The sequence below is a fragment of the Numenius arquata genome, chromosome 9 (genome assembly GCF_964106895.1).
Source record: "Numenius arquata chromosome 9, bNumArq3.hap1.1, whole genome shotgun sequence".
NCBI lineage: Eukaryota > Metazoa > Chordata > Aves > Charadriiformes > Scolopacidae > Numenius > Numenius arquata.
The window spans coordinates 40,037,802-40,065,365 of NC_133584.1; the positions used below are offsets into that span (position 1 = coordinate 40,037,802).

General features: G+C 39.2%; 1 protein-coding gene across 1 annotated transcript in view; it reads right to left on the minus strand.

Annotated features, from left to right (window-relative positions):
• Positions 1–27,564, minus strand: part of DLGAP2 (DLG associated protein 2) — a 386,067-nt gene that overhangs the window by 24,377 nt on the left and 334,126 nt on the right. Inside the window, exons 7-8 of the mRNA XM_074154150.1 lie at positions 24,873–25,092; positions 4,125–4,474 (exon numbers count right to left, since the gene is read on the minus strand). Of these exons, the coding sequence (XP_074010251.1) occupies positions 4,125–4,474; positions 24,873–25,092 (570 nt within the window). The remainder of the gene's footprint in view (positions 1–4,124; positions 4,475–24,872; positions 25,093–27,564) is intronic.

Sequence of the window (27,564 nt, forward strand, 5' to 3'; positions counted from 1 at the left end):
TCACTGGCTTAGAATCATAGAATCATAGCATCGTTTTGGTTGGAAGAGACCTTTAAGATCAGAAAGTCCAACCATTAACCTAGCACTGCCAAGTCCACCACTAAACCATGTCCCTACACTACACTTTTAAGTACCTCCAGGGATGGTGACGCAACTTCCCTGGACAGCCTGTTCCAATGCTTGACAGCCCTTGTGGTGAAGAAATTTTTCCTAATATCCAATCTAAACACATGAGGCACAACATGAGGCCATTTCCTGTAGTTAATGTGGATATTTTTTTGATTGTTATGTGTACACTGAACTAGAGCACTGACAGGGATGGTATAACCCAAACAGTACCAAGAAAATGTAGATACTCATCCAAGTAAGTATGTCATGTGGGTACAAAATGCTCTGCCTTAAAGGGAAATTCCAGTTTGAGACTATAGAGTTTCTTGAACACAGTTTTTACCACATGATGTTAATACTTTCATTAAATATATGTGCAAATACTATGCAAAAAATCCCCTTTTGACAAAAAAATTAGGCGAGTTATTGCACTAATCCTCCTGAATACAGCTTTTGAATGATTTGTTCAATGAAGATTCTGGAGATTAAAAAAACCACTAGGTATTTTGAAGCGTGATCTCCTGATGACAAATGAAGATGACAAAGGCCATTCTCTACGCTAAAATTAGTGCTTCTCTCCAAAACCACCATCATGAAACAGCCTCCACACTTACAACATTTGTTTCCATCTCATCTATTTCCAGGGTTTCTGTTCATTTTGAGAAGCCTTAATGTCTTTTAAATAGAGAAGAAACCAAGGACTGCATGTTTTGAAGTACTTGAAATAAATAAGGAGCAATTTCTTGACATTTTTTCTCAGATATTTTACAATCCAAATGCTTTTAATATGAAACGGCTTATAACTAGAGCAGGTTTTGAATGTTAATCATTAGCATATATACAAGGGTGTGCGAAAGTGCAAGGAAAATCCCTGAAAATATATTAGCAATAACCTTGTTCTTGACTAAGTGGTGATTTTACTCTAAACATTCTCTACCCTCCATTTTAACTCAAATGCTTTGATCAGTCTTCTGCTGTCATGGTAGAAGACAGATAGGAAGACTATAGGTACTAGTATTACTAGAGTTTTATTTGTTTTTCTATATATATTCTTAACACTGCTGACTAAATTTTTAATCCCAAAATCAGTACTTTGCAATTCGTTTGAATTTAAAAATCAACATTTTTTTCCAGTGCCTACTGACACATCCGACAATATTCCTCTTGATTTAAACACGGCAGTGAAAAAAACCCCACAACCTAACACTTACTTTCTGGAAAAGCTTTGCTTCTGGAGCTTTTTTGGTTCAAAATTCCCATCTGGGACAGGGCTAACATACCATCAGACGGGTTACCATATCTGTGCTGTTCTCTCCTCCTGAAGAGGGGGTGCCACTGATCTTCACAGTAAGAAGAATGTAAGCAATAAGTAAGTAAGTAAGTATGCTCCCTGTGCATGTGAACACCAAGCCTATGGGCACATGCCCAGTATGCCCGGACTTCTTTTAAAAGGACTTCTATTGACTACATGTACACTACACAAATCATATATGCCAAAGATATGGGAGCCCTAGGCTGGGTCCATAGTGTTTTCACATGCAAAGGCATCGCTGGTCATTCTTTATCTCTGTGCCTCCCTGCTCCTGTATGAAGCTCTGCTGGCAAGCATTCTCACACCAATGTGTTAAAGGAATGAAAAATTAAAAAATGCACAAATTAACCATCCTGATAGCAAATTAATGCAAATAAATGCAAATTCAATGCATTACCCTGGCATGGCATGCTAATGAGAAAACACGTCATTTAGTCAATCAAGGAAAAATGCAAATAAAAAATATCCTTTTCTAAGGTGCTTTGATGCAGAAGTCTAAAATACATTAGACTTCAACTGTATTTTGGGGGCATAAACTACTATTTATGTAGTTTGCAATAACAATATTCTACCCTGTGTTTTTATTCCTTACAAACCTGGCAACAGAAATATAAAAATGCATTTTCTGCTTAGAAATGTTGCAGAAAGGTATTTTTCATGCTAATGTGAAGTTTGAAACTTACTGCAGAAAAAACCCCAAACAACTCAAATGTGCTTGCAGGATACCGCGATGAGAGTAATTTTGCAATTTTAACCTTATCTAATGCCAAATAGTACAACCAAGCAGTTTGTACTTCTCCAAAGATAACAAGCAGCTCATCCTTCTGAAACCTGCTGTTGCAAACAATATCTGCCTTCTCCAGTGTGTGCACCTGAGGACCAGTATTATGGGCCAAGCGTCAGATGACAAGCTGCTACAAGAAGATCCGCTGCCTCCATGGAAATCACTGCACAGATATTTTTGTGGATTATAAACACATATTATTAAACACACCACATACCAAGAAGGGTCAGAGCCCAGTGAAAAGAACTGGCCATCACCTGCAGTCAGAAACAGGATCAAGTGATGTAATCAAAGTTTCAGCATTAATTGCTGAAATACCAGGACTGACTGAAGCGAGACACCAACATTGATAAACACCACTGTGCACAGCTGCTGTAAAGAAGAGATAAAAACAACAGTAGATACTATTCCTTTCTGAAGAGTAAGTTTCAGGTTGGGGGCTAAAAGGTACCAAGCATTACTTGCTGCTCCTTTGAGCTTTTCACTGTTATCTGCTAAGCCTCTTCTCTGAACAACTTAGGATACACTAATTACTTTGTAAAACATTTGAAAAGTAGCCATCTGAATATTTAACCATTGCTGTTAAATTGCATTCTAGTCTTCTGCATCCAAAGAAGCAGAGGCAAGCACTTTTATGCCGATAAATGGACAAGCAGCTTGCTGGCCAGGCCTTTGCCTTCCTATTAGTCTAATACGATGTGGAACAGCAAAATTACACCACAGTAAGATGTTAAACAGTAACGTTCAATCAGTAGCTGTGACATGCTTAACCCAAATACTTTTCTCCGATTGTATTTTGAAATTAATGGAAATGGAATTACTACTTTTTAGGGAAAATAATAGACTTCATAGTATGTGAACAGTCACTCACTGGGCTTTGTCACACACTATTACGTTCTCAAGATCTATGTTGCTGTCTCCACAATACTGGTAACTACACCAAAGTACATGGCATTTCCCCAATAGTTGATCTGGCAAAAGTAGAAATTTTTAAGCACAGAAGTGAACTCAGTGATGTAAAAGGGGATATTCACATACTTGAAATTAAATGTTCAGCAAAAGGGAAGCCTAAATTTTCCTCTACTCCTGTGTCTCAAAGGCCTTTGCATTTGTCGCAAGTTCAGCTTTCTGATTTTTATTACTACTTGGTATTTCCTAGAGATTTAAACAAATGACCATTGCTATCTATCTAGTGCTTTCCATTTAGTAGAAGGAAGAGCAATCAAAATTTGCACTTGGAATTGTCTTATTTCATTTGCCTGAAAAAACACAACATGACTGTGCTTTCCACAGTCTGATACACACTTTGTCACGCAAAATAAATATTGTGGTTTTTGATGGAAAAATAGAGGAATGCTCAAAGACCATGTTTGTTAATGTTATTTCATTACCCACCATCTGTAATTATGCTGTACCTACACCAGCACATTTTTTTCTCTTCCTTGGTACCTTCTTCTCAGCACCACTAAAAGTAAGGGTGGAGGGGCTCTTTTTATAGGTAGAATAACTTGAAGATCCAGCAGCATTACACATTTTCCAAGGTCAAAAGGGAAAGATAATGGAAAAAATAGTCAAGCATTTTAAAGCTGGTGTAATTCTATAAAAAGGACTGTGAATTCATGGAGGGAAGGAGATGAACATGCTGTTCACCTGTAGCTCTGCGGTATAATTTTCATATCAAGTGTTAATGACAGGTAACCTCCCTAGAGATTTATTCATTCATTTTCTTCCAGGTACAGCATATTAGCTGAAGACTTTTCTGCACAGCCACGTTGCCATGATGTGAATTACAATTAACGCTAAGCAGCCAGGGGTTGTTTGTTAGATTATTAGAGCCAGTGAAGCTGAATGACTCATTCTATGCTATTTACAGAAAGAAGGCAAGCAATTCATCACAGACAGATGTTAATGATAGGCTACCTGGATCCCTATAGAGGAACGCCGACTCTTAAGAAACTCCTCTGCTTTTGAGACTAAAATGGCCTTGTCACTGGTTCGTATTGAGGTGCTCTGGCTCTCGGACGTGTGGCGCTGCGCAGCCGCAGTTTCCAAGGCAAGATTCATGGCCTTGTTACTGTCCAAACTGTCGGTGGAGTTGTACATCCCTCGCCCGTCCTGCGGCCATGGGGAAATCCTCTGAGTCCGGCTGTCGTGATATGCGTCTTGGGTGGATTCTGTGCTGCTCTGTGCCGTGACTGAGATCAGTGGCTTGGAAGTGGTACGAGGGGGTACCGGTGGTGGTGTTTTTTTGTAACTTGTGTAAGTTACAGCTATGGAAACAATTTAAAAAAAAAAAAAAAAAAGAAAAAGAAAAAAAAAGAAAAAGAGAAATAAAGATTAATCTGATGGAAACTTCACAACAGAAATCACCTTAACGTTAAGATTATGCTACTTAAAACCGAGGAGGGTGCACCACAGCGCTCTTTGTGATCGTCACTATTAGCTGAAAGCGTCTCTCAGAGTCAGATGGGTATCCACAGCAACATGTTACTTCAACCACAAAGTGAGGGGTGCAAACGGGAGTTCCAGATTAGGGTGAAGATGGAAGAAAAGTTAGCAAAGATTTGTGTGTGTTAAGGCTTGTGCTGGGTAGGTGCACACTAGGGCTTCTGAGGTTGTTTCTGCATGGGGTAAAGCTGATAAGAGAAATAAAGGAATATTTCTTTTTTTTTCTCTCGTTACCACCTGAACTGCGGGCTCTGTATTGATACAGTGTGTTAAGCAAGTAGCACCAATATACTGAAACAAAGTATTCAGAAACTTCTACTTTATGGTATGCCACACTAAAAATACTTCCAGGTGCACTGGCTGGAATTAGGCAAGATTGTCTACTTACATAAGAAGTATATGTTTTAAAAATACCCACAGTACAGTTAATAAAAGGAAATTCCAGGCATGCAAAAAATGTTACAATATATGCAAAGGTACTAGATACCTGGACAACAAGAAAAACCTACAAGTAATACCAAGAGGAGTGACTTTTTGTCTATTATCCTGCAGTAAGCCTTAAATCCTTAGAACAGACATTGAAGGGGGATATACTTAAATGTAGAAAATTTGGAAATATAGATATAAAAATGGGTCTGAAACACTGGGAGACCTAGATACATGTGAGCAGAACTAAGACTTTTAGTCTGATGAGCAGAGCAGGTCTGAGGCTAGTTTAACATAGATTCTGTCTTGCAGCAAAAGGCTCAATAAAATATCCAAGAAAGCTCTACAGAAGCAGAATTGTGCCAATTCTGTTTTCTTACAAAGTTTTCAAGATTTCATAGAGATAGATACTTAGTCATTAATATCACATAGCTGAATTTTCTAATTGCCTAAGCCCACTATACATTTGTGATACTAACAAGAGCATTTCTTAGGGAAGTGTTTTTTCCCCAAAGCACATAAAGTCATAATTCATAAAATTAACAACTGATACAAAAATGCAACATGATACAGCTTTCCATATTCCTGAACAGAAAAATTAAGTCCAATTAATTTCTTGCATAATTTCAGGAAGATAAAGAAAATTATTATGTTTTCTTGTATCAATAACATTGAAATAGCATAATGCATACATGCAGAGACCAGGATAATGAATGACTTAAAGAACAGGTTTGCTGCCTTCTGGGGTTGTTGAATGCATTGGACATTGCAACAGTGACTCAGGGAACCTTGGAATTGGGCTTACTTGAGCCCAAAAAGGATTCTACAAGTATTCCACTTCCCATTATCCAGATATGGGCTGATGAGCAATGAGGTCAGAAGGAGCGACTCTCTAGTTGTGCTTTATGCTATGCTCTGTGATATGAGGCTATGTTGCAGCTCTCTGGAAAGAAACAGAGCACTTCTCTCCAGAAGAAAGAAATTTAGGAAATTTGCTAATACCTGGGGCTGCTGAGCTTGTATCACCAGGCTAGCCGATGGGAAAAGGGAGCCTAGAGAAAATTACTCTTAAATTTTGATTCTCGATAATCATAAATAAAAGGGTGATCATAAAAAAAAAAAGAGAGCAAGGCAGAGCTAGGAAGTGAAAGCCTTCATTTGAAGCACATTTTGAATTACTACTGATGCTGGTCAATTCTGATAGAGATATAAAGACAGTCTTGCTCTGAGCTAAATTGCTCTAACAGAGTGAAACACGTGAAAACACACTTCAGATTCTGAGACTGTGTGCTTTTTTTGAAGTGTCGTTTTGTTGTCCTATCACCAATCTTATCTCCTGTCAGTTTTGTAACCGGCAGTTAAGAAGAAAGAAAAACCCAATCTTTTTCGGATGCTTTAGGGAATACAGAAAGTTCATGGAAGAAGGGAGAGGCTGTAAAGCTTGGAAATTAAGACAGTGTCTTATGAGCTCGAGCAGTGGCTCTAAGGAATGTTTCCACTAAGGGAGTTGCCATAATATCGCTCCCCTGCCTCCCCCCTGCAAAGGCAGATGCAAGTGATCAAAGTGCTGGGAAACATTAGAAACAGAAACAATGGGGTGAAATAGGGTGAGTGAAAACCCGAACAGGAAGCTATTTTTACCCGTAACATAAGACAGGTTATCACTGTTATAACTAATTTCCTGGTTTTTACTGTCTGTCTTCATGCAAAAGAATAGCAGTGAATAATGAAACATATGGTAAATGTGATAATGAAACATCACAAGCACGTATATCCCTACTACTTGGGCACCAGATCACTTCTCTGTCTAATGAATATAAATGTTAAACTTCTGTTGCAACTCTTCACAGCTAACGTAATCTTCATTTACATTTCTAAAAAAGAAAAATTCTCCTTGTGGCAAAGCCAAAACAGTCGCTTGCTTCCCCCCCCCCCCCCCCCGGATTGAATATTACATTCTGGAAATTTCTAATTGTTTCAGTGGAGTGACATGTCTTAGAGCCATCAAGTAGTATTACAGTTACTGCAGTATGCTGCCAAGCATTTGATCATGAGCGCTAAACAGGAGTTAAAAAACCCACAGATTTTCAGCAAGGAGAAGAAACCAGGAGAAAGACTGAAAGTTTGTGAGAAACTGGCTACAGACTTACAGTAAAATATGGCAGGAAGAAATCCGATTAATTTCTAAGCTACAGTCACAGAGATCAAATGTTGAGCAGGGAATAAAAAAATCCATCTCTACACAGCTAATAAGTTCATATCTGGAACAACAGTTTCAGAGCCACAGAAACCTGGGACTAATTGGAGACTGTGAAAAAATCAGGTAAGAGGATGGAGGCGTGAATTTGCGAGGCAAATCTTGCCACCAAATTCTATTTTCTTTAATCACTCAAGCGGTTCTAGTGAAGTAAATGGGATAACTTAGATGAATAATGTGACCAAGACCTGTCTTAGACAAAATTGGTATGGGCTGCTGACTTAAGAGATGACTACATAATAGATTAGAGGCTTGTTAAAGGAGAAAAGTAACACTGTAATCCATAGTTTACTGGTCACGATTGGTCTTAGGTCTTTAATAAATAAGTATTGGCTTAAGGTCTGAGGCATGAAATTTTATGTCAGTTTCAAATTTTTTTCCCATTAATTACTACGTCTGTGAATGTTCCCATTATCAACAATGATGTCTTTTTCTATCGTGTCCAATTCTTGGCCCTATCAGTCATGCATACCATGTATTATATATAGGAGGAAACATTTTCTTTTCCTAACAGAAAATGAACTTCCTTTTTGTTTACCATCCTCTTCTTACGCTGATGGAAAAGAGCTCCTGTAAGCTTTGCATCATTCACTACTTTGCAAATTGTATTTGCCTTAGTGGTTATTAGTTCAAAGAAAGCACAAAAAACCCCCTCAGGGCTGCTTCACATGTTCCCCATATTTTGATCCATCATTCTATGAACTCCAGAGGTGGTTTTGCCATCCCTGCAGGAAGGGCTAGAGTTGGGCAATGTAGTCCCCAAGGCACCAAGCGCTGGCCAAGGACAGTGCCTGAGTAACTCCATCCAGGGCACTGGTGCCAGGAAAAAGAAGACTGGGATGGAGGATCCTTGTCTTCAGTCACAGCAGGACAAGCTGGGTGTCAGAGCCAGCACAGCAGCCGGGGATGAAACACAGGGTGAGGATGGGGGCGTGCAAAAGCAGAGCCTGGAAAGGCAGAGCTGTCACAGTGCGACTTCAGACTGATTTAAAATGTGGACTTCAGCGGAAGCAGAGACATGCCTCATGTTTTGACATATGAACATCAATCCTGGGTAATCTTCTGTTGTTTCTGTGGCTCACAGAAGATGACCGAAGATTTCTGATTTCTTTAGTTTTCTGAGTAGTTTTGGTGTGCATACGCTGGGCACTCCTGATACTTCTCTCACCAATCCTGCTGTTGAGCAACGAGGCTCAAGCAAAGTAAAAGCAATAACCTTCTGCCACGCTGTTAATCAATTTGTAAATTCTATAGCTGCTCTGAAATGCAAATAAAAAGAAAGTAGATGGCACAAGAGGTAAATATATCTTTTTAGTGTTTAAAATAAACACAGCAGGAATTATGAAAAAGAAACTGAATTTTTCCTTCCAGTTGTATTCAAAGGCTACCTTAATATAGAAAGCTGAATTTATTTTTTGCCTTTTTTAATAAAGTGGGAAAAATATTTTTTTGGAGCTTATAAGATACAGTCTATCTCCATCTGTTACCTTATGATCATCAACCACAAATGATAAAAATGGTAAAAAACTGTTCTTATTCTAAACTATATGGGTATTTCAGACTTCCATTTGAATCAAAGTATTAACTGCTCAGGTACTTGCTCCACTTCAACATAAATGTGCAATCAGCTCCACTGGATTTTCCTTTAAGGAAGGACATTGATAGAGATATGGAGAAAAACCAAAATGGTTCTGTGCTGCTTCATAGCGGGCTAGACTAAATGATGATGAAATCCAGGTATAAATTGTTTAGAAGAAAGGAGCAGGTAGCAATGCAGCATAACGTGCATTAATTTGTCACTGAGGCAGGAAAAAAGTGTAACATCAATTTGTTTTTGTAAGGATCATTGCCTTTATGTAAAGGCTGCAGAACCCATTTACGCCAGCTCCAGTTATCTTCTAGCACGTGACTTACATTTGATACCTTAACTGCCTGATGACCGTCATATATACAAGGTTGCCTATCAGTGCTGAATTTCTCATGGCACAGAGATGGCTTCAAGTGACCTGTCCTGTAAATCGCATTAATTTCTCTTATGCACTTTGTAATTCCAGCCGGGAAGCACCAGTCAGAACCAGAGTATCAGGCATTATGGCAATACTGGAGAGTTACCAAGAAGACAATCCCAACCCTGGAGAACTGGCAATTTGACAGTTTGGACACATACAATAGAAATCCAAGCAAAGTTTCCTGATAATTCATAAGTAACAGGATTTTTTTTTAATTTAATTGATATCCCTAGGAGCAGAACAAGCCTCTTAATCTACACTGCATTTGACTAAACTTGCTTAAGGTTACTGTTGCTACAGCCATAGAAATAAGTCAGTTACTCTGCCCATATTTCAGTGCCAACACAGTTCGTACTAGAAATAAAATGACTAAAATAATTCAATTTAGATATATCTTCAGGTTATCCATAGAGATTCACAGACAAAAGGCAGAAAGAGAGATGTGATATATTTGATAAAATATCAGTGGCCGTAGGTAACATTCAGAACACCTTTCAAAAGGCAGCCTTTTAATAAATCACCGCTGTTGGTCCATTTGCAAGATAGAGTCACCTGAGGGGTTTTTACAAATCAATATAACCACTGAGCACTTAGTCAAAATAACATTATTTAGGCTGAGATCACAAAGTTAACTGGATGATGAATTTACATGAAAGCACCATCAATTAAAGGAGACGGTTGTCCCTTATGACACACGGCAGGAGTAAACTGGATCTTCTGTTTTGTAAGGAGGTTTATTCAGAAGGAGGATAATTACTCTTCAGGGAGTGTGGAGTTGCCCTGGAGGCAGAGCTCCCAGGGGCATGCTGCTGCAGGCAGACAGGGCTTCTCTGAGGAACCACAGCACCGAGAGAAACACGGTGCAAACTCCCAGGCTCATGCTAGATCTTCTGCTTTGCACGTGGAAGGTGAATGCTAACACTGACACCATTTCAGAAAAGAATAAAGAGACCACAGTTAATCTAATCCTGTATGAAAAGAGTACTCAGTTATTGGTATAGTCTTTTGACCATCACAAATTGTGTTCTAGCCAACAGTTTTTACGGTCCCAACACAGCTGTCCTTGAAATGCCCTGAAATCTCTTCACTATGCTCCATCGTGGTCATCAGAACCTCTGAGCTACTCTTAAAATAAAAATGTACCTATGGATGCATAAGAGTTACTTCTCAAAACACAGAATGATGAACATTAGAAGACCATTAAGAAATCAAAAGGGACTTTTGAGAAAAAAATCTCATCCACTAAGAGAGTTTATTTCCCACTGTCGTGGTTTAGCCTCAGACGGCAACAAAGGACCACGTGGCAGCCGCTCGCTCAGATGGGGCCCTCCCCCCCAGCGCGGCCGGGAGGGGAGAATCGGAAGAAAAAGGCAAAAACTCGTGGGTTGAGACAAAGGCAATTTAACAGAACAGTAAGGAGAACAAGAAACAACAACAATAATAACACCGACAGAGGAATACACAGCCACGAGCACGATACCACCGCTTGCCGATCGCACCCGGGACGCCCCCCGACCGCTCCGCTCCCCTGGGGGATGACTTCCTGCCCCTCCCCTTCCCCGGCTAGCTCCTGTTACCCCCTGGGCATGGCTCACATGGGATGGAATACCTGTGTCCCTGCTAGGTCCTGGGGAGAATTAACCCTATCCCTGCCAGACCCAGGACACCCACAAAAAGAATGAACTCTTTGATGACTTTTCTACCACGCCATGGATGTCAAAAATAAGAATACAAGTCCCTGTTTAAAAGAGAGGATGTCGGCACACATCTTTTTATATACACCAATTGTCAACTTCCACTATACACTAGTCTCCAATGCTAAACATAATTAAAAGAAAACTAGTGTCAAACAGGCCAGGTTAATTTTTACAAAGGAAATTTGGCTTTTCCTAAAGTCAAATTCTGAAATGTTAGAAAGGGGTTTCCTTCTTAGATCAGTAATATCTTTAAAGTTCAGTCATAACAAGATGATTTAGAAATGCTTGGTTTTGACATATGAAGCCTCTGACTAATTAAGGAAGAAAAAGTGATCAGCTAGAATGAGGGGAAAAGGTTAAGGTAAATTATTATGTTTGGACCCAAGTCTGCCATTTTCAATGTGTGCCATCACTGGCCACCTTAAAGACCTACATTTGGGGTCTACTTTCTCTTTTCAATGCTGGAGCAGTACGTGTTCAGGCTCTGCACAGAAAAAAAGTGTTTTGCTCCATTACCTGACCCTAGGCAGTGCTAACTGAATGTAAATGCCAATCACAGAATCATAGAATCGTTTAGGTTGGAAAAGACCTTTAAGATCATCAAGCCCAACCATTAACCTAGCACTGCGAAGTCCACCACTAAACCATGTCCCTAAGCACCACATGTACCCATCTCCTAAATACCTCCAGGGATGGTGACTCAACCACTTCCCTGGGCAGCCTGTTGCAGTGCTTGACAACCCTTTCGGTGAAAAAATTGTTCCTAATATCCAACCTAAACCTCCCCTGGCACAACTTGAGGCCATTTCCTCTTGTCTTATCACCTGTTACTTGGGAGAAGAGACCGATCCCCACCTCGCTTGGGGAGGTCTCCCCTCAGCCTCTTTTTCTCCAGACTGAACAACCCCAGCTCCCTCAGCCTCTCCTCGTAAGACTTGTGCTCCAGACCCCTCACCAGCTTCGTTGCCCTTCTCTGGATACGCTCCAGCACCTCAGTGTCTTTCTTGTAGTGAGGGGCCCAAAACTGAACACAGTATTCGAGGGGGGCCTCACCAGTGCCGAGTACAGGGGGATGATCACTTCCCTAGTCCTGCTGGCCACACTATTTCTGACGCAAAGACCTTCAAAATACTCAAACACACCCACTTGGCATTGAAACTGAAACATTGGCTCTATGTGAGTGTAGGTCAGGTGAGGAAGACACATCACGTTCTTGAACAGTCCGTGCTCCTCCAGCCCTTTTCTTTGCTGCTCCCTGTATAGGTCCACATTTCTGCTTGCTTTTCTGGTAGTGAAAGACCCTGCAATTTCTGATGGCTTTCCATGTTACAGAGTTTCTCCATTTGTACGGTAATGAGAGCATTTTTTTGAACTGTAAGGATATTCAAACCTTGCAAAAATAGTCATTAAAACTTACCAATGTCATACTGTGCTTGAACTTCAAGAGAAAATTTTGTTTTTAAATAAATTAATTCTTTTAATTGCATTTCAGATAAATTTCCCTCAAACATAATCAGAGAGCTACTTTAGTTATTAACCTAGCTTCCTGCTTCTTCCCTTTTCTCATTCAGCCCTCCGCAGTGAATGCTGGCCAGCAAAGGGGCCAGGCAGTTTCTCAATAGATAGGGTCTTTTTGAGCTTGGATATCCATGAAAAAAATACTGTTTCTTGCTTTCCAGATTAAGCAGTATGAAACAGTTGATAAATTCACAGTGATATTTTTGTGAGATATTATCTTGGAAAGACTGCTTACACCCTGATGAGTTTTATCAGCGCAGTTTATATGCTGGTCTGCATTTTATTTAAACTACATAACCCAAAGCATTGTCTGTGTGGTAGGTATCTATAATTTCCTAATCTTTATTCTTGATAGGTCATTTTGCATGCACTAAGTTTAGGTAAACCTGGATATTTGTCACACCCTAAAGTCAGATGTTAATTGATGGTCTCATGTTGCCGTAGTCCATGGGGCAAACTGCTGCATTCATCCTGCGCCAGTTTTTTAAGTAGGGTCTTTTTGTAATAATGAATTATTTCATACCTTCAAGACACAGTCAGTATTTAAGAACTATAAATGGGAATCCATCTCACCTTACATTAGTCACTTAAAAAACAGTCATCCAAGTCTAAGTTAGTTGTCTGATCTCTTTTAGAATTACTGGGAGAAAATAGCAACTCTGGGGGCAATTCTCACCCATCTTAGATGCTTATTTTACCAGGAAATGAATCATCCTGTGCAGGTGCCTACTTTTCTCCGTCTACCATAAAGGGAATCAAGGACAACCAGCTCAGATTAGGACATCTAATTTTGAAATGCCTAAAGGGGCGAGATAGATGAACTCCAACCAAATGCTCTGTCCCTGTGACAGCACTGGTAGGACTCTGGTGTGCACTGGGACACAACCTCTCCTGTCTTCTGTTACCTGCGTTCATTGGAAAGGTGTGAGCTTCACCTCCTCTGCTCCACATCCACTGTGAGCTGGCTGCTAAAGCAAGCCTGCGTGGAATTTGCCTGCATTAATGACTGAATCCTAATTTCCTACTTCTTGATCCCTTCTGCTGGAGCTACTACACAGCAGCTAGTAATAGTTTGGCCCAAGCTCCCTTTGTAGCTCCACAGAGGTACTAAAAGCAAACCCTCTGTATTTCTGTAGTTTTTAAACTGATTGCACAGTTTTAGGTGCTGGGCTAGACCATGCTGTTAATCCCACTGAAGTGATTGATATTGAAGTCAGTGGAATCAGACCAATTAATGCAAACTCAGGATGTGGAAATATTATCATAATATATTATTAACATAGGCAAGTTCTGTGCTTCTTACATACGACTTTTTTAAAGAGCTTTTAAAAATAGCATGTCACTGAGACACTGCTGTCATATGAATTCCATATAAAATGCTATTTTTAAATCAGAATCTGTTTTTGACATCTCTCTGCTAAACAGAATCTATATAGCACTTGAGAAAAAAGACTGAAATCATTAGCATGACACCTAACCTCAATCAGAATTTAGTAGGGTAAGGCAAAATTACCGGATGAGGTTTTTTTTTTTTGTTTTTTTTTTTTAAAATCTGTGTGTGCACCAGGTTAGACTCCATATTCAGAGCAGATCCTTTTAGGCTTAAGTTCTGTACATCTATCTGATTTTGTACAGGAAACTAACAATTAAGTGGAAATGTGACCACTAAATTTGGAAAAAGCTGGAGTCTAAGTACACACTACAATCTCCCAGAAGGAGAACAGCATAAATGGAATTACTGTAATCAAGTCATTCAGTGCGTAAGTCGTTACCTCCATATTGAGGAAACTTAGGTCTGTAGGCAGCCCATGTTACATAAACGATAAAATCTGTTTTGACAGTGTAATTAATGTTAGTCTCAAAACAGAAATGCAAATCAAAAAAGACATCAAGGTCAGAAACTGTAAGCCTTTGCCAAAGTTAAAAGAGATGTGGGCAACACAAACCTCATGGATTGCTGATGGACTAGTTGCACAAGGTTCTATTTTAGATCAGTTAATTAGTGAGAAATTATAGCCTAACCAGCATCCTGTAGACGGCAAAGTGCTGACAGCTGTTTTGCTCTTCTCAACAGTTCCTATGTGCCTCCAAAATACTGAAGTTGCATTTAAAAAAAATAATCTCAGTTTTTTTCAGTTGCAGGAAGGTAACATGTACCTTTAACTATGCTCTCTTTCATTTACAGAATGTATGTGCAGCTTCCCAGGAACACAGATTGCATTTGTCACATCATCAAAACAGTAAGAGACAAAGAGAAAAAGAGCTCCAAAAGCTAAGAGTCACTCTTACTGGGCTACTCTTTTCACATTGAAATGAAATAGAAAATTTGAAAGTGTTTTTCAGTAGAATCAAACCAATATTGCTGTAATTCTATACTTGAGAAAAAAATAAATAGCTTCTTGAACTCCCACATACCCTTATCACTCAAGTCAAATAATTTCCATCAGCCTCCTAAACCCACTCACAGACATATTATGTAAGCTTATCATTGGTTTTGTTTGTATATTTTCTATTCTCATTCTTACAGTAACTATGTGCAGCTTGGGATTTCCTTTAACTTACAGTAATGAACTAAACTGAATAGGATGAGAAAAACAATTTGCTCACAATCTTAAAGAAGTATTGCATAGTAGAATAGTTTTAACAGTGTACTATGATAATGGTCCTACATTAAAAAAAAAAGTGATTACAAAATATTTTAATTAAAGATAACTTAATACCTTTAAATCATTGTTTTAATCCACAGAGAGCTCCAAGTCTGGACACAATCTCAGAGTGCACTTTTGAGATCAGTAGCAATACAGGCAACAATCAAATCACGAAATCATTTTACCAAAGATGCAGGTGGAGTCAGTAACGACATCAAAGCCAGTGCTCAGGAAGCTACTTTCAGGCTACCAGCCCCATATTTAGGTGCAGCAAATGATGCTTCTGGGTTTTGAGCTCTTAACCCTATAAGTCAGACCATGGCACTCTCAGTTATTCTTGTTTTCAGTGGGACCAAGATTTAATCTTTGGTTTCATCCTATAATGCAATTTGAATAGGCCCGACTTTTGCCTCAGACTTATAAAAGTTAGGTAGCTATACTATGCTATCATTGTAGACTATTTTTATAGGCAATAGAGAGAAATAGGGACGTCCAGAGGACAAGTTCTTCCATAACAGACACCAGTCCTAAAGGAGATAAATCACATTTCATTGACTATAATAGGACATTAATGTGACTGCCTTTGACAGCTACATTCTAGATATATGTATTAGGTGAGATGAATTTTTATGACTGAATTTATTTTTTTTTCTGATTGGGGGAAGGAGACAAAGAGTGGAAATATACGTATTTTTCTGGACACAGAACTATCCCAAAAGGTAAAGAAATGCGTATAAAAATCATGATTCATTGATATGTCCCTGATATTCTGTTCTGAGTTTCAGAAAGCCAAGTGATAGGTTACTCACTTCAAACTCAGTATCTTCCCTAACCCTGTTTGGATGTCCTCTAGTTGCCCTTGAGAAATAGTAATGCGCTACTTGGATTGCTCTGATATTTGTGGTTTCCAGTGTGTATATTTTAATGCACAATATACTGAGACTAAACCTTGGCCTTACAGTGAGTACAGAGGTTGTTGGTAAGTATCGGGGTGCTATTAGGTGAGTGCAAGACACCTCAGTGTAGCTAGGGGTTTGTTGACTCTCTGTTGGTGCATAGTAGCAGCACAGAATGGTTAGAGTTGGAAGGGATGTGAAAGATCATCGAGTTCCAAATGCCCTGCCATGGGCAGGGACACTTCCCACTACACCAGGTTGCTCAAAGGCTGGCCTTGAGCACTTCCAGGGATGGGGCATCCACAACATCTCTGGGCAACCTGTTCCAGTCTCTCACCACCCTCCATGCACTGTATTCAGACTGAGTCAAACTCATCTAAACATAGGTATCTAATACCTTTTTAGAGGTCTAGGCCCTCCTGCCTAGCCAACAGCTGCTTGTCCAGGATGATGCAATTCTCTTGTAGGATCCATGTGGAGGTCTCAAATGGTACCAGCCAATTATCTTTTAATTCACCTGAATTTATTGTCATGGAAACTTAGACGACAAATTTGCACAAAAGCATCTATGTTTGGATGACTTGATCTGGAGGCAAACCTGACACTATTCAACTAACCTGTCTGGCCAAAGGCTAATTCTGTGTGATTATGCTCTAGGACTGACACTAATTTTAGTATCTTCACTTCCTCTGGAAAAAAAATCTTTCAAGTACAGTTTAAGTATTAGGTTTACCAATTGCCCTTCTAGGGTAGATCTGAGGCTGAATAAAGCTCCTGACACAGAAATGGAGACTTAAGCACAAGCTTTTCTTGATGAAACTCCACTGCAGGGAAGTGAAAACAGAGATGGAAGTTGCTGAGAGGCTGGAAAAGATGCACAAGCATCCAAAAGGGTTTTTATATTAACAAAACAGAGAATTTGCTGCAAGTAAAACTAAAGGTAACTCTAAAAGTTTTTTCTCCGATTTCTGTGCCGCTCCACTGAAACATAGACATGGCTTTATTTAATTGGTGAATTAGATGATTTTTAAGGTCCCTTCCAACCTAAACCTTTCTATGATTCTATGATGCCATGAACTTGCTTTGTCCCTACCTTCAGATGCCTCTGTTTTTGGGAAGGATTTGGGAGCCAGCTGCCCACTAGTATTCTGTTTCCTGGAAAAGGCAACTTTGCAAGTTAGAAATAATGTCCCTCAGGAGGAGTACATTTGTAAGCGGCAAGCATTAATCAAAATGTCCTCACCATGAGGCAGAACAGCAAAAGCACCTGAACTTGCCTCCCTAAATGCCTGACAATACATATTTGGAAATAAGCTTTACTATCCAATGTACATTCTAGAAGTGGAAGGGCCCCTATGGAAGTAAGACCTGAGCTGCCGTAAAGGAGTTTATTATTATTTTGAAATGCAGCTCTCTTTCTTCACACACACACTCTATCGGCCCCTGTGCCTTTGCTAGGACCCACAGGAGAGGAACTCCCCCATGGCTGCACACACGTTATTTTGGAATAATTTTTTTATTGTAAAGAAGCTAGAGCAGAACACAGCTCACAACCCTGTTGTTCTGAAAGTGTAACAAAGCTAAGGACCAGTTTGTCAGCAAGCAAACCTGGGTCAACTTCAAGATACTTATGCTTATTTACATTAACTAATGGGCTGAGGCCCTGATGGATGAAGTATTATGTGTGAGCTAGTAAAAATTAGTGTCAGAATGCAATCAAAATGATGTCTCTATACCCAGCACAGCAAGCACTGCAGTTCCAGTGCACACGTCATCATTATGGCTCCTGACGTATATGACTTCAACAAAAACCAGGACTGAATACATGCAGAGCTTCTGAGAAGACTCCTTAGTGTTTTTTTTTCATTCACTGAGGAACACAGAAGAAGCGCTGACAGGAGAGGGTCCTGCCTTCTTCTTCACTACAAGTATAAGGAAGCATTATGAGCTTCCAGGCTTATCCGTCCTGAGAGCCCCCCACCGCTGCGCAGACCCACCTGAGGACAAAACCCTCTGCCAAACTCAAGCTAAATAGCTGGGCTGAGATTTACCTCTGCCACTGTTAGCTTCCATCATGCCAGGAAGGCTTCAAACACCTGAGCAGTGAATCACCTTCCTTGCATGTTTTTTTTTTCTTATTCATTCTTTTTTTTTTTTTTTTTCCTTATAATGATACAGAAAATGAATCTGAGAAAGCTCTGTGAAAACTGATCCCGCAGAACAGCTTTGAGGCCAAATTCTGCCAGCGAAGGGAGCATGGGTGTCCTTTTTAATAAAAAAAGAACCAGCTGTCTGGCAAATCTAATAGGTTACGGAGGAATTATGTCAAGCACAGAACAGCAGGAGCAAGGCAGAAACACTCATTACACATTTTTTAAACTAACCATAGATGGAAGGCAGAGACTTCATTTTTTATCTTTGCCTCTGCAGATCGTCTGTACCAAGGAGAATGAGAATTATGAAAAGCTTCTGGCTACTGCTCCAACTGTTTTCATGCCTCATCAGCCTGAAGAGTCCACATGGCCAGGCAGCCCTGATTAGCACAGCTTTACTCCATCTCAGGGAATCCCAGAGTTGCAATGGTCCCTTGGCCATCCTCTGCTGAACTCCTGAACCAAAGGGCTTGTGTCACCTTCATCCCAGTGACTCCCTTTGCCACTTCCACCATGTAGAGCTGCTATGAAACAGCAGTGTCAGCATAGCAGCAGAACTTCAATATATTTAAAAGAATTAAAGACTAATTATTCCCCCCAGATATACCCAGAGCAATGAAAATGATGTGTGCATATCCAAGGGTAGAACTGGGCTCATCGTTTGTTAGTATAAGATTTATTCTCACAGTACAGGCACACAAGTTGGCATAGCATCAAAGTATTAACTCAGGATCCCCAAGTGCTCCCACAGTTATATGGTATGTTTCCTGCAGAGAATTAGAGTGCCAGATAATTCCATGGAGCCCCAACAGTAATTAAACAAAGTCAATAGGCAAATTATAATTGAGAAAACAGCCTTCTATATCTCATTTGGACTTAAGGTTGTGTGGTTTTAAACATACCTGTTATGGATACCACTGCTAGCTATTACTTAGCAATGGATACCAGAAGAAACCTCTAAGACTCAGAATTTATTTCTATACAGAGAACAGAAATTGTGTGGATGTTACTTCATGCATATGTTTTCCTTCATTTGGTGGGGTTTTCCTAGCCATAGTGCATTGGATTAAGAAGATCCAAGTAGCCACCTGGATGAAGTATCTCATTCTTCAGAAAATAAAAGAAAATCACACATTTGTTGATCATAAAACATTTTTCTTTCAGGAACTAAGGGTGTGTTTTTCCAGTTTTTGTATTTATACACATCTATAAAATCCTCTGAGCCCTCTCTTCTCCAGGCTGAACAGTCTCAGCTCTCTTATCCTTTCCTCATAGGGGAGACGCTCAAGACCCTTTTTCTTCTTAGTGACCCTTCACTGAACTCCACCACCTCCATACACAGTAGCATCATGACTTAAACTTCTGTCTTCCCTTCATATCCTCATGTCTTTGAGAAAAACAAAAAACCCCAAAATAATAACTACCATCATTAGTGTTCAGATAGCAACCAGAGAATCAGTCCTTTTTGGGTCTGCAGGGATAGCTGTGCTATGGAACAATACAACTTCTCAATGAAATATCATATTCTCATGCCTTTATGTTTGTAGGTACATGAACATGCAATCTATTTCCTGGCAATAAGAGTTTTGTGGCTGAATATCAAACGTGTGCTCTAAAAATTCACCCTATGCAGCCCCTCATTTCAAAAATGGAAAGCTGAAAATAGCTTTAAGTCAGGAGAAAGGAAACCTGCAATTCCTCAGGCATTCTGAGTAATCGTATGAGCTGTAATTGAAAACTCCCTCATGCAATGTGACCTTGTTTGAATTAATTGGTTTTGGAATTAGTGCTCAATAGTTCAGTAAACGTGGAATTCTCTGAAGTTTACTCATTGCCAAGCAGAGTCCTACGGCTGAGAAAAGTAAAATGGACAAAAGACAGTTCCCTACTTCTCATCTTTTTCAGTGGACTCTTTAGTAAGCACAAGTTTAGAAGAGCTACCAAATACAAATTAGATAAAAAGAGGTGCATATACAACTCATCTGACAGGTTTGCATTATGCTATGTTTTCTAGAAAAATGAAGTTAGCATAATGCAGTGTACCGGCCACTTAAGGCTATTAACTATATCCCCTGAAATCAGCAGTGCTTCATGCTAAGTTTCTCTCAAGATCAGCTGGGAATCCCTAAAGTGGGAGAAGTCATCTTGGACTGACACTTAACACAGGACAGAAATCCAGGATGCCTTTACGTCCTGTGACCCGATCCCCATTATGCTGAAGTGCACAGCTACGTGGATTTTTTTTTGGTCATTAATCCATTCATCAAAAAATACAGTTGTAGCCAAAAAAAATGGGTTAGAGGAAAATGTGAAGTAGTTTTAAGTAACTGAAGATGATGCTCCCTTTTATTCATCAGCCTAGAAGCCAAAGAACTTAACTGAGGCCACTCAGTCAGTGCTTTCTACTGCGGAAGGATTTTGCACCTCTGACTGGGGTGCTTCAGTTCCTCCTTACAGGATATTTAGTCTTTTCTGTTTCAGCTGTTTCAATTTGCATATAAAAGCAATATTCCCTGAGCAGATTTCCCACCTGATGGGTGAGTGTCCTGAGCAGTGGGCAAGAGCAACAGTGTCTCTCTCGGTAAAGATGCGTTTTATACAACATATAATGATGTCATCAGCAGAAAATGAGTGTGCCCCCACATCTGAACACATGATAACCTGGTGTTCAGGGTATCCTGGATGGCCAAAGACGCAAATACCAAATTGCTCTCTGCCTCAGAGGAGAGACTTTAACATGTTGTTCTGCTTCACAACAGACCATCCTAACTGCTACCTCCAGTATCATCGCAACTCAGGATTTCTGCATTCTCAGTAAAGTAAAACAACATCAGCAGCAAAAACTGTGAGGAAACATCCTGAAATAGTCTGTAACACATGAAGTCAGTGATATACAGGACTCCCTCTACATATAGGACATGTAACAAAAATAAGTAGACCTTCTCGGGCAAAGGGGAAACAACCAGAGAGGGGTTAAGATCTGCCAGACCTCCCCATTGGTTATGTTTCCATAGAACAGCCCAGTGTTGTACCAGGGTATTTGAATTACTTTTCAGTAAGACAACACAGGTGTTGCAGGCGGGATAGCGTGTTACAGAGCACTGCTCCCAGCCTATTGCACTCTCTTTCCCAACAGGACTATACAGCCTGGGCTCACCACGCACTGAGCTGGTGGTGGTACAGCTCCAATACCTCTGGTAGCTTCCATACCTCCCCGCAGCACTCTGCTACACTACCCAGATGTTACCAGGAAGGAGCCTTCCAAGCTGACAGTGTAGCCTATATCCATGCAGATATCCTTCAACAATAGGAAACCGAGCTGGTACTACCTGGAAAAGTGACCCAGACTTTATGAACTTTTCCTGAAAAATGAAACATTGCTTGTAAGAGTAGCAAAGACGTACGGCAGTAGCAGTTGGGATGACTGCTGCACTCTGTGCCTTCCCGCTCAGGAAATTACATGTTGTCTGGGATGCAGGGACAAGGTGGGAGGCAGCAGCAGCTGGAGCTGTATTTTCGCAGCTGTGCATCTGACAGCTGCAACTGGATACAGTTCCGAATCAGAAAGCATACGCTGTCATTCCGGGCTTTTAGCATGAAGTATTTTGTACTAGGTTCATTATCTCTTTACAAAATGAAATGGGATGGCTAGAAATGCCCAAACCATAATGAAATATGAGTCTTAGCAGGAGTCCCAGAGAGTCCGGGTCTAGCTTCCAGTGTGCCAGCAACGCTGGCTGCCTCCTCTGCATTGTCACTTGTCTCATTCATTTCCACCTGGGGCAACAGGTAGTACCCTATGGCTTCTCACACAAGTCTCCATCAGAGGTGGAGAAGCTTGGTTCCACAAACAATTAAACTACGTGGGGCCATGCAAAAGTTATGTGTTCATTAGTACCATAGATATTACCAGTGAACCATAGGGCTTTCTCTGTAAATTTGTATACTTTTAAGAAGAGCTAGTTACTGGTAGTTCTTCTGGCATCTATTAGAAAACCCTGTTAACAGAGTCCATTAATGATGTCTACATAATATTCATAATAGTTGCAACCTTCCTGCCTTCTGAAAGCTGTTAATGCATCTAGGAACAATTTAGGAAACTGTATGCTGTAAATATATATTCCATACTTTTGTAATTGAATTCATAGATCAAATATTACATTTTTTTATTTTAGATTTACATTTTCAGTTGCATGAATTAATTTTTAGCTAAGCCTGTGTGTTATGATTTAATTGCTTTACAACATCGATAAGAGGCAGTCATGACCTATATCACTAAAATTTCAAGTAATAATTAAATTGCAATGGCTGTTAATTTTCTAAGAAATTGCTTTAGTTTCTTTGCCAAGAAGAGTTTGTTACATCAGAAGAAAAAAGGACTTAATGTAATGCCATTTTCCTAAGAATTCAAAAGACTGAATTGGAACTGAAGGCTGATGTGAAACCTTGACCTTTCTGACATTTATTTGAATGAAGCCCATCTAAATGTCAAATATCTGCCAACACCATTTTCACATTTCAGGCAACTGCTTCTTTTACAATTTTCAGAGAGGGATGGAGAAGTAAGAATATTTTTTTTTTTTTTTAATTATAGTAATGATAGGAAATGAAGCATTTCCCTCCAAAGTGACAGGGGCTGAAGAGAGAAATATAGAAGAGGTACCCCTAGGGTTTTAAAAATGGGAACTTATTTGGCAACTGAAATTTTCAATTAATAATGAATCACACAATCCTTACTCTTCTTGTATATCAGATAAATATTTCTAAGTTGAATATTTGTCTTACATAAAAGTTGAGGACAAACCTGCTCAGTGGTACAGAGATAATACTTTGAATACAGAACCACACTCAGAACCATACACAGTCCATAGGCTTGGAAACAGTTTTGGCTCAGGAAAACATTTCACTTCATCTTTTTTCTCCACAATGTCAATATCATCTCACCACAACAAAGCAGAAAGATTACATATTTGGGCAAGAAAATCTATCTGATAAATCATTTCCAAGATGAGGGAGGTGCCATGTGTGAAACGAAGGTTAAAGTTTTCAAAACCACAGTATTTAACCAGCAGACTGCTAATCAATGCAAACCATTTTTCATAAGTATGAAACCACTGGGATACAAACATATTTACTGCCTAATCTGGTTATTTTCCCAAACATATTCTATTATTCAGCTTTGTTGCCCTAGAGAATATAGAATAAATTCCTTTCAGTGAGAATTTTGGGCTTATCTAGCATATAAACTCCAGACAGCTTAGGTTAAACCCAATCAACTTGGTAGCCAAAGTAATTCTGAAAGTATTCCAATTTAGTACTTGGAGTCAGAGACCAAAATAGATATTTGGTTGTGTCTTTTGTCATGGAAGTTTCTTCATAATAATCACACAGTACTATATGACAAAGATGAAAATTAGTCTCTGGGGTAGCAATAAAATCTCATTTTATATCATGATAGCATCTCTATTAAACAAAGGACAGAAATATCCCTAGAGATGGCACTGTAAGCCACAACTTCTGGTTTTACACAAAGTTATATATAGCAATTAAAATACTATGCTTAAGATAAAGTAACATTTTATGCTACTTCTAGAATGCAAATTTATGTTGTCCAACCTCAGCTTGCTTTTCTAAGCTCCCACTGTTCTGTTATACAACAGATGTGTCAAGCAAATAATTTTAAAAGTATTTTTGCATGATACACTTTGAGCTATATTTTTACTTTTTGTAGATAGGAAGCCTGCACTGCAATTTAATAGTATATGGCAAGGACAATACCTTAATTAGGAATTGACATTAATATATTTGGAAACATAAAAGTGAATTTGGATCACTTAACAACGAATATATATTTGTTATAGAGTTCATTTTAATTATTTAACTACCATCTGTGCAATCTTTTCTCTACCAATACTAGACACTAATATTCTAAAATGAATAAAGCTACCATCTTTGCTAGGCAACTAATAAGAGAAAAGAAACTTGCCAGAAGAATGTCAAAAGATCCTAAAAGTGAATGGTATAAGAATGAACACTCGTGGCTACTGATGAGTAATAGCAGATGCATGAAGCTTGACATAATGTTTATGATTCACTGTATTGATATAACTGGTTGGTATTGGTATAACTGGTAACTTTTCTAAAAGTAACAGTAACTAATTCCCTGCTAAGTTAATTGCCTGTAAGTGTTCAGATCAAGTATTTAAAATCTTGCTCTCTTTTTCTTTTGGGACTTTAAGGACCTACATTAAAACCAGTGCAACTGATATCATTTAGAAGATCAATTACTTGATAGATAAAAATACCCAAATGTCTAACAATATCTAAATGATAGCATTTGCACTCACATTTTCATATTTGCACCTGGATAAGTGTATGTATGAGAAAAGGAGGTCAAAAGTCCAGGTCCATTACATGATGCTTGCAGGATTATCCCCAGAAGGAGCTTATTCCAAGCTGTAGCCACAACAGTACAGTATTACAAAACTAAGAATACTGTTATCAAATATTATTGCTACACAGGGAAATTGTTTCCAGTGTCAAACATCCTTTTACAAAACAAGATGCCATTTTTTTACATGCAGAAAAATGGAAGGGTCAGTGTAGATTTGCTTACCTGTGGTTGACCTGATAGTTGAGGTGATGTTGGAAGATGCCATCGCAGGTATACATTCATCATCTTGGGAATAGCCTGCCTGAATGGCACGCAAGTAACTGTGGCTTCTTGTTCGGAAACATCCAGGGAGGTCAAGGGCATCCATTGCCTGAGCTTCAACTTCACTAAACACTGATTCACACACCGATTCAAATTGCCCATTAACCTCTGCTTCACTCATCTGAATAAACAACAACAATGCATTTGATTTTTGACTTGCTTTTTTGTGATCATCACGGCCTCAACATCTCAAATGGACACCTGTACATTGATGAAGAACTGTTTTAGCAAATAGTTAAAATGTAGTAATCCCTTCTGATCACATTCACATTTTTTTAACTTACATCAGCTGTTTATATGTATATAATAAGTACATCACACATGTCATACAATTAATTTTACATTTAATATCTTTGGGCATATTCAGAGGATTGTAAATACATGTTTTAATGGTAACCAATGAGATCACTCTGCGCTGATAGAAATTTGTGTTCTGCCAGGATAGGAGAACAGAAATCTGCTATGCTAATATTAGCCCTCAAAAGGTGAGGGTGGATTGCCTAGGTTCCTCACTTATCAGCAGTGTTCCTACTCACGTAGACAGTTAGCCTGTGTGGTAGGTTGCTATCTTCCTCTTACTATAAAGGGGCTCAAGGAAGTATCTCATACTTGAAGATGTGTAAGCTCAGACGAGGTGATGATTCTGAAAGGTTTGAGAAATGTTGCATCTAGAGTTGTGTCAGTGAAGCATGTGAAAGAATAACCGTCATCTCAAATAGAGTGAAAAGTGGCCAGATGAGAAAGCATGCTTGGACCACCGTTAGCTGAGAAGGGCCCTAAACCAAAGTCATTCCCTGGTTAACTGGGTTAGATATTCAACTACCGTGGAAAAATGAGATGCAGCCACTACTGCTGCCTCTTCTTCAGCAGCATTATTTTAAGCCTGATACTTCTGCCACCAGGTGTGCTGAGGAACCCTGCCTGTCAGAGCACCCAAGGTGTGGCTACTTGCATCACCTACCAGGTGGCCCCTTGGGGGATTTCAGCACCACCCTCTAGCTCCCTGCAGGGCTTGGGCAGGAGCCACCATCTACCTGCTGACCCTGCCCTGAAGGTTGGGCATGATGCAAAACTGTAGATTTTTTGGTTGCTTTCATGATAAATAGGGTTTGGGCAGGCTGGCCCAGCCTAAGGAATCTCTTGGTAGGGAACTGTGTATTGCAGTTTTGAAAATGAGTGCCTAAATTCTACCTAGATCATTTTTAACAGGCTCTCTGAAGTCAACCCTAGCTACCTGTAAATGTAACTGAATAATTCAAAATTATATTTATCCAAATCAGGTAGGAAGTTAACACTGGACAGACAAATGCATGACATCCAGCTATGTCCTCCTGATAATAATTTTTTTTTAAAGAGAGTGCTAGAAATCAGAATCAGTATAAATACCAAGTTAAAATCATGGCATCACTAGACAGCACATCCAGTTGATAGTACTTTTTCTATACGGCTGCTAAGTGCATTTTTCATTATTACTGTTCCTAGTACATTATTCATTATGGAAACAGAGTGAGTGCAAATGTTTCAACTGTTTTAGGATTTTGATTAAGTAAATGGAAATTTCATACAGAACTTCTGATGATAATGAATAACTGATATTTTAATTTCATGTAAGACATTTTGGCTACTAAATCTCCTCTGAAAGGAATTACATTACCCTTCATAAAATTTGCTTCTAATAAAGTTAAGTAGACTAATGCAATCTCAAAAAGATTAAAAAAAACAACCTTACACTGAAATATTTTGCATACATCATTTATCAGGAAATTTATGGTAATGTAGTCCACAAACACTTTAAATCCTAACCGCTTCTTTCAAACTAAGGTCATTGAAAATAGAAAAATAAAGGTTTTAAAACTTAAATTAAAAATATAAACCATGGAACCCAGCATCGTTCTTGACTTTACCCTTGGTCAAGAGTGAAAAATGAAGGATCTCACAAAAAAAAGGCAATGAAAATACCACAAATCATACAAACTTCTATTATGTAGATGGGCCAAGAAGATGACGGTGTCATCGAAAAAGAACAGGGAACAGCAAAGGTTCAGAACTTGTTATTTTAATACATTTACTCTGTGTATTATATATTAAAAGCATTTATTACTGGTCTGGTAAAAGCTGGACTGTAAGGTAGGAGGTGTGTGGTTGACACAAAATTACGTAGGTTAGTGAAGACTGAGAAAGAAAGTAAGGAACTATATCCAGCAGGTTTAGTTAATCTGGCCAATTGAGCAATCTACCTGCAAATGAAATCTATTGCGGACAGTTTTCCAGGTAATGTACATTGGAATGAAGAATATTAACCATTGCTGAAACCAATTAGTCATTATGGACAGTTCAGTGAACATCTCCATGCACAGACATGGTCAAAGAGGCAGAAGATGTTAGAATAGGTCTATATCATAGCATTGTGAGGTGACAGCAAACGCAACTTGCTTTGAGTGCAGGATTTAATTCTTTTGAAACTTTCTCAAAACCAGAGTGTAATAAAAATAGAAAATAATCAAACTAGGGTAATGCCAAACCAAGGCATGAGAATGATGGGGACAGGTTTCACAAGGGAGCTATGAAAAGTTTGAAAAATGACTGTTTCTAA